Source organism: Corylus avellana, chromosome ca9 (assembly GCF_901000735.1).
Source record: "Corylus avellana chromosome ca9, CavTom2PMs-1.0".
NCBI lineage: Eukaryota > Viridiplantae > Streptophyta > Magnoliopsida > Fagales > Betulaceae > Corylus > Corylus avellana.
Window position 1 is genome coordinate 4,391,565 of NC_081549.1, and position 8,492 is coordinate 4,400,056.

The 8,492-nt window shown below is 36.5% G+C and overlaps 1 protein-coding gene across 3 annotated transcripts; it reads left to right on the top strand.

The window, feature by feature from the left end:
- The first annotated feature begins 4,140 nt into the window (after window positions 1-4,140).
- Window positions 4,141-8,189, top strand: LOC132162029 (uncharacterized). Of its 3 annotated transcripts, none has more exons than XR_009438196.1 (5): window positions 4,141-4,398; window positions 4,724-5,988; window positions 6,069-6,244; window positions 6,689-6,728; window positions 7,945-8,189. XR_009438196.1 is itself a non-coding variant. In XM_059572274.1 (5 exons), the coding sequence occupies exons 2-4, from the start codon at window positions 5,028-5,030 to the stop codon at window positions 6,696-6,698; spliced, it is 1,152 nt and encodes a 383-aa protein (XP_059428257.1). In that variant the 5' UTR covers window positions 4,150-4,398; window positions 4,724-5,027; the 3' UTR covers window positions 6,699-6,728; window positions 7,945-8,189. The 3 variants fall into 3 exon arrangements, 2 of the variants coding, with proteins under 2 accessions (XP_059428257.1, XP_059428256.1); XM_059572274.1 differs by having other exon boundaries at window positions 4,150-4,398; window positions 4,724-5,487; window positions 5,563-6,244; XM_059572273.1 differs by having other exon boundaries at window positions 4,150-4,398; window positions 4,724-6,244.
- Window positions 8,190-8,492: the final 303 nt, after the last annotated feature.

An 8,492-nucleotide genomic window follows, 5' to 3' on the forward strand; every position in this document is an offset into this window, starting at 1 on the left:
TCCTCCACCGTTCCCATCGTGGCTCCTATTTGAAAGCCCACCTCCTTTCCCATACACGCCAAAGGAAGGTTGAACATTCTAACCCAGAAAACCGCATGATCAAATACAATCTCAGAAGGTGAAGATAGGCCGTCGAAATCTTCGACGGAGAAAAGATTTCCCTCGAATATCCAAGGTCTCCCTTCCAACACCCTTACTTTATCCCATTCCTTCTCGAATTCCACTAGAAATAAGTTCTCCCCCATCACCTTAAAAGTAAGGTGACCCGATGGACGCCATCCCTTGATCAACTGACGTCTGATTATCTCTTTTCCCACATATCGATCTGTCAACAATTTCCCTATCAGGCAGACTTTTCCACGTGATACAACATTCTCCACCGACCGTGGCTGGATTGCCACCTCCATTGATTCACCCACATCAAGAGACAATTTCCCCCATAACTTTGCCAAATCCTCCGCCATTGCACACACCGATCTCTAGATTGCAGAAAGTGCGATTGCAATATGTCTCCATAGTCTTCAAGAGACTTGGAAAAAGTTTCCTTCTCCTCTAGGTTTGAAGTCTAGAGAGAAAAAACTCCTTAACTAAACCTGGATTTCTATAATCCAAGCTCCTAGATGGGTGTATTTGATAACCTCTTTTTAAGAGGTAAATTGTTTGGATTTTTAGTGGGCTAATGGAAGATTATAATGTGTTTATTTGCCTTTTTGTGCAAAAAAAAAAAAAAAAAAGGAAAAAAGAAGAAGAAAGTAGATAATTAAACATTGAACTTGAGATGATTTATCTGATAGCGTTAAATACTGAGTGCAATATTTTGTTTTATTAGGTACTTATAAAATTAAAAGATTTTGTTTATTTTTGCATTGTATTTGATTTCGTCTAGGGTTTCTATTTAATTGAAAATTTTGTTACTTGGATTTATTTTTGTGTATCTATGTATAAATTTTTCACAACAGTAAATTGATTATTTTTATGTTTGTTTCTCTAGAAAGTTTATTGGATAAAGTCCTCTTAACCCCCTCAAACTACCACCCAATGACAATCTACCCCTTAAACTATCAATTGCGACAATTTACCCCACAAACTACCAAAACAATGACAATGTACCCCAAATTCTAAAAAAATGACAAAATTACCTTACTAAAATAAAAACAAAAATACTAAAATTTATAAAAAAATAAATAAAAAGTATAAAAATAAATAAATAAAAAGCAAAACAGGGTGTCAGACCACCCCTAGGTAACTGGGGATGTTCCGGCCACCAACCAGGGGGTGGATCAACCAACCCCGAGCGTTTTTGGGCATAGCCAATGGACCTGCAATCCATCCTAGCTGAGCCATGCTCGAAGCCTCCATGCCAGAGACAGCACTCTTGATCCTATGATCCTATCACCCATGTTATCATATGCGCTACTGCCGTCCATACATTCCCTATTTCCCTTAATCATCATCATCTTTCACACATTAGAAAATTACCCATCAACGCATAAATGAATTATTCTTTCTTATCACCATTGAAAATAAAACCCAATGAAGATTTTCACCAGTTCTCTTGAAAGGAATCTCTGCTGGTTGAGCTTGCAACAATGACACCTAATCTTGATTATCTGCAGTTGCTACTACCAAGATGTTTCTGGGGGTGGCTGGGACACCACCGTCGGCGAACCTAGGCCCTCCTCAGCACTTGGTCCACCATGCCCATCCACCCCCAAAACTCTTGTCACCTTCAGCGCAGTTCCCGGCGTGTTGCCGGCTCCCTAGGAGCTTTCCAGCGTCAAAACCCCTTCTTCAAAACCTTCCCCGCTCCAATCACCCCAGGCTGTGCTCGGAGACTACTTTCTACAATCGGAGGCGCCTTTTCTATCTTTGGCGATGTCTGGGCTAGCTCCGACGGCGGCTGAGCTAACGTCGACGAGAACTGAGTCGTCGTCGACGACCCACTTGAGCTCTGACCAGCGAGATGTCTCTCGACTCTCGGGATCCCCGCCAAGCCCAGCTTCAACCCCTTCGCCGGGGAGCTTGCTGGCGACACATGATCTTGCGCGAAAGATTGATTCGCCTTCAACCCAGACTTCGACCCCGCAAGTGATCTCGGCCACCCTATGCACCTGGGGGCGGTAGAACCACCCTTTATTTATTTATTTATTTTTTATTTTTATTCAACTTTTGTTTTTTAAATTTTAATTTTTTTAAAAAATTTTTTTTTGGAATATTTTTGTCTTATTGAAAATTTTATATGGGTAATTTTGTTGTTTTTTTTTAAAAAAAAATTGGAGGTACATTGTCATTGTTTTGGTAGTTTGGGGGGTAAATTGTCTTTTGTGTGGTAGTTTGAGGGGGTTAAGAAGACTTTACCCCCCAAAATAATACAAAACAAAGTAACAAATATTTTTGGGTAAAGTCCACATAACCCCCTCAAACTACCACCTAATTGACAATGTCATTCCCAAACTTTCAATTGTGACAATGTCCCCCATAAACTACCAAAACATTGTCAATGTCTCACAAGAATAACCAAAAGATCAAAATGCCCTTATATATTTCTTAATAAGACAAAAATACCCTTATAAATTAAAAAAAAAATTTAAAAAAACAACAAAATTTAATTTCAAAAGATTTTTTTTTTTTTTTTTAAAAAAAAAATTAGTTTTTAAACGAAATTTTTTAATTTTTTTATAAGAATATATATTTTTTAAAAATAATTATAAAACAAAATAAAAAACGAATTTTTTATAACAAAAAAAATCAAATTTTTTTTAATTCTTTTCTTATAAAAAGGATTTTTTTTTTAATTTTTAATTTTCTACCCTTTTGATTTTTTTTTTTAATTAGTTTTAGGTTTTTTCTAGAAGTTTTATTATTTTTTGTTTTTATTTTTGTAAGGGTAGTTTCGTCATTGGGGGGAACATTGACAATTTTTAGTAGTTTAAGGGGGACATTGTTACAATTGAAAGTTTGGGGGGGACATTGTCAATTGGGTGGTAGTTTGAGGGGGTTATGTGGACTTTTTCCAATATTTTTTTTGGGTAAAGTCCACTTAACCCTCTCAAACTATCACTCTAATAACAATTTACCCCACAAACTATCAATTACGACAATTTATCCCTCAAACTATCAAAACAATGACAACGTACCCCAAATGCTAACAAAATGACGAAATTACCCCTATAGAATTTATATAAGACGAAAAATCCTTAGAATTTTGAAAAGAAAAAATAAATAAATAAAATTTAGTATTTTTATTTTTATTTTAGTAAGAGTAATTTTGTCATTTTTTTTTAAATTGAGGATACATTGTCATTGTTTTAGTAGTTGAGAGGTAGATTATCATTGAAGTAGTAGTTTGAGGAGATTATATGGACTTTACCCCTTTTTTTTTTTATGGATACAAAAATAACAAAATCTTTTTATCAATATTTAATGCAACCAAATAAATCATTTTACGTCATGTTTAATACTTAATTATCTTTTTGGTGTTTTGAAAGTGTTTCTATTCATTTTCTAGACAAGAATCAAATAAGTTTGTGTCTTACTTTGCTTTCAAAAGTAAAAAATTCAAAAAATTATTTGAGTTAATCATTATAATTTAATTTTAAGATTTAAACACATCCTTCTTTCACCACCTTAATTCGCGTATGTACTCCAAAGAAACTACTATTAGAGCATAAATAAAATATAATATACGTAAATTTGAATAAAAAATTAGAAAAAAAGACGTATAACTAAAATCCAGTAAATCGTTGACAACCCCTTCAACAAGAAAGCACAGAAATTTACCTCAACCAGTCTAGCTCTAGAAAGCACACAAAATCTGAAGCTCTCACCAGGATTGTGTTTCCTTCCACTTCGGGTAAAACAAGATAGCACACGGCGTGTATTAAAATAGAGTCGTGATTGGGAGCACGCCTGGCGTGCATCAACAGTGATGCACGCCAGGCACAAAAATTTTTTTTTTAATTTTTTTTTTTATTATTTTATTATTATTTTATTATTTTAATTTTTTTGAAAAAAAAAAAAAAAAAATTTTTGTGCCTGGCGTGCTCCCAATCACGACTCATTAAAATATAATATTAAAAAATTTTTTTTTGCTTCACGGCGTGCTATGCACGCCGCGTACTCCCAATCACGTCTCTTCGACTTCGAGTAATGCTACGGAGTAGCGACGCATCATCAGAAAACCATCCTCATCTTGCTGAGCTGGCGTGGTTAACTGAACCACGGTTATGAGCTTAAAAAAAAAAAGGAAAATTCAAAATCACGCGTGAAGAGTAAAAGCAGGTTAGGGTTTCAAATTTTTTATTTTTTCCCCCAAAACTTTTCCTTCCCCTCCTCCCTCGCTGCTCCCTCCTCACTCAAGTTCGGCCGCCACCGGCGATTCCCACCGAGTTGAATAAGGTAATATTAGATTTTTATTTATTTGTGATTTAATTTCCCAAATGGATTTGTTTCGGTATGTTGTTTTGACTTTTGAGTTGGGTTTGGGTCTTGTTATGATGCCTTGTGCTCATTACAGGTTTGTCTGTTTATCTACAATTGGTGGTTTTTTTGTTTGATTTCGAAAATGGGCAAGAATTTTTGGTTATTTTTTGTTGTTCTTTGGGTGACCGAATATGGGTTTTGTTCTAATTTTGTGATTTCCTTACTATTCTGACGGAATTTGAATGATGGATTTTTCTGAGGTTGATTTTTTTTTGTTGTTGTGATTTTTGTGATTTTTCAGACTCTGTTTGGTTGGTTTTTGGCGACGAAGAGGGCATTGGCGTTCGATTCAGAGAGGGGGAGATTTTGTCGATTTGATAAAGCTAAAAATCTAGTGTTTTCGTCGCTGATACGGTAGCCACCATATCTAGTCCACCGACTTTCCCAATTCCCCAATTCGCTCTCTCTATAGATCAAGCCACGGTAGCCACCACATCTACTCCACCGACTTCCCCAATTCGCTCTCTCTATATATATTTCCTATAGATTCTTTTCTTCCCAGATCTCCACTACATCTACACTCAACCGACCTCATCACAATCACCATGGCGATGTCAGGTCGTTCGAGGTCATGTCCGACTCGTATTTCACTTTATGAATCATCAGTTTTTGATCCATCGCCGTTTATTTGTCACCGTCGCCTTCGGAATACACCTTCTCATCCTTATTACGACCTAGTTTTCTTTAAGTCTTTCTTCCTCCTTGGGACTATGGAGGATCTTACTAAATGGTACAAGATTAAAGTTTGTGCCGAAAGTTGTGCGAAGGTCGTGAATGAGATAGAGATCCATCCGTTGTGGAGAGGACAACTTCCACTAAACGCAAGCTATGCAGCATTAGGTTGTGATCTATACTGTTTTGGTGGCGAACGTCCTTCTAGTTCTTTTGTGCCTTCATCGGAGGTTTATAAATTAGTCTCTAACTTTCCTATTTCTAATGAGAGCTGGATTCGGATGCCTTCTATGAAAGCTCCAAGAGTCGGTGCTCGCATTTTGGTACTTGATGGTAAGATATATGTTGTTGGCGGTCATAGATTTTTCTTAGGAAGACAGAATGACAAACAACGTGTTGGTGTTTCAGCTAGAACATTGGAAGCTCAAGCCTCGCCGGTTGTTGAGGTCTTTGATCCCACCACTGGAGAGTGGAAGGCCTTGCCTCCTCTTCCCATTCCCCTTCCCTTTGAATCAAAGTATACTTGTGCAGCTCTTGAGAATCCAAACAGGATTCTTCTCATTGCTTCCCTTTCAAGAACTACTGGAGCTTTAGTCTTCTGTCAATATTACGTGCATCAAGCTTGTTGGAAAATGCTTAACAAGGTACACATTGATTGTCCTCTTGGAAAAAAGCCTCTAACGGCTGCCAACATTCAGTATTGGCTAACCGTTGATTCTATTCTTGGAAAAAATGCTATAACGGCTGGCAGCACTCTGTATTGGCTAACAGGCGACTCAAAGTTGGTTGCCTACGATGAAGTCCAGGACGTGTGGCTTTTAGGGCAACTCAAAGGTCAGGGAATCTCATTTCTTGAATGTGACTCATGTGACGAGCCCCATCCATCTCAAAAGTGTAGTCTAATCCATTTACAGGGCGAGAGGTTCGCCATGGTGCAATGTGAATCTTGTACTGATGTTGAGGTTCAGTGTGTCATATTTGATGTCTATCGGCAGCCTTGTAACAAGCGTTTTGGATTGGGAATTTCACTGGTGTCCCTCCATAAATGTAAGACGGAGATAGACTCTTTCGTATCGGATTGCTTTGTACTGTAAGTCTCTTCTTAGTTCTTGCCTTTTCTCGATATTCTTTTCTTTTTACCAAACACAAACATTTCCTCTCCACCAATTATTGTAAAGTTTGAACTTGTTGAACCCAAAAGGCCTACATGCTTTATGCATAAATTTTGTAGAAATTATTTGTGGACAGGAAATTTTATTTCTCTTCAAGATTCTTAGAATCAAATGTGTGTGGACATAAAATTTAGAAATCTACAAAGAGGCTACAATATATCAGAAGTTGACCCAGGACCCTCTGAATGTAGTTCTTGAGCATGATTTACCTCTAGTAGGACATGGAGTGCTGCCATCTTTTTTATTTTTTCCCCCTTAACCAAGCTATAACCATGCACTAGGGGGATCTTATTTGACGTGCACATAAGAATGACATTGTTGTTAGTCTTTTGTGTAAGTGCTAATGGGTGTTAAACTTGCAGGGGTAAGTAGATTTCGTGGATAAGTTAAGCAAGGAGGAAGGTATTCCCTATTCTATGCTCTTATGCAAGCACTTTATATCATGACATTGTCCTATGCTCTCAAAGGAATATGTTTTCTTTTGATGAGGACCCTAAAATCATTAATACTTTTGTTAATATTTATTCAAACTTATTGAGGCACCCATAATTTGATGCGGACCCTGAAATCTTGTATGCACAAAAATATTGATACTTTTGTGATGAATATTTATTTAAACTTACTTATTGATCATCAAAATAAGCATGTTTGCAAAGAATTTTCTTCATGACATATGTTTAAAAAAAAATAATGGGGGAAAGGCGATAGTTAAAATATAATCGAAAACATTGATTCATGGTTTTTGATTGGAATGAGAAATATTATTTATTTATTTACAATATTTCCCTAATGAATTTTATGAACGTCCTTATCTATTTCTATTTTTTGTTTGTCTATGACATTTTCTTCTTTTCATGAGGAGAAAGTTTCTAAAATTAGAGACTTTTTAGTTAGAGGAAGGACTCTAGATCTCAATTTTATTAATTAAGAGATAGGTCAAATCCCTTGTCAATAAAGCATAGCATGTAGTCAGACACTATGTGGAATTTTGGAGGTTTATGTAGCCTTGCAGAAAGTGTGCTTGTCTAGGTGTGGTTGCTTTTGCTTTCACAAACTTTTTTTTTTTTTTTGTTTGACATGTCCACACAAGGGAAAGGAGGGGATTCGAATTAGTGACCTCCGCTTCATGAGGCGTGGTACACAGCCGATTGAGTTATCCCTTGGGGACAGTTACTCACAAACTCTTAAACATATCATTCTTTCCCTAGTTGCCGCATTATGGCATTACAAGTTTGAAAGTGTTGCACCCAAGAGACCTACTAGCTTCAATGCGAACAAGCTTGATTTGTAAATTTTGCAGAAATGTTTGTGGACATAAAATGTAGTTCTCTGCCAGATCCGTAGAATCTACAAGAAATGTGTGTGGACATAAAATTTAGACATCTACAAGATCTTAAGAGTGTGCAAGATACTAAGAGACTACCATTTACCAAAAATGTTAGCCTGTGACCCTTTTGAATGTAGTTATTGAGCATGATGTACCTCTAGCAGGACCTGTGTTGCTGCCATCAATTTTTTCCCTTAACCATGTTCTAACCATGCACTAGGGGATATGCGCATAAGAATGTCACTGCAGTTAGTCTTTTTGTGTAATTGCTAATGGGTGTTAAACTTGCAGGGTATTTTGAGAAGTCAAGCAGGGAGGATGGTATTCCCCATTCCATGTTCCTATTTGGCAATTACCTCCCCCAGATCAAACTAGCTTTGTGCCCTGTCGGTTAGTTTGCAAGCACTTTATATCATATGACATTGTCCAATGCTCTCAAAGTAATATGTTTTATTTTTTTCTTTTGATGAAGACCCTGAAATCATGTATGTACAGAAATATTGATTCAATTGAGATGAATATTTTATTTAAGCTTACTTATTGAGGCTCCCTGTTCTATAATTCCATTTAGAAAATTATTATCTACAATAAAAGATATTATCCTGAATAAATAATTAATGTAAAATCAAGGGGAAATTTCAGAAAGTCCCCCTGAACTTCCAGCCAATTTGAAAACCCTCCCCTGAATTTCCAAAACTCTCATTTAGGCCCCCTGAACTTTGGTTTTCTCTTACTTTGGACCATTTTAACATTAAACTACGTCGTTTTGTATCCTAAAATTAAACACCTACCCAGCCCAAAAATGACGTAGTTTAATGTTAAAAAGGTCCAAAGTGAAA

Coding starts and splice junctions, on each gene's coding strand:
- LOC132162029 (XM_059572273.1), top strand. CDS start 5,028: ATGGCGATGTCAGGTCGTTCGAGGTCATGTCCGACTCGTATTTCACTT.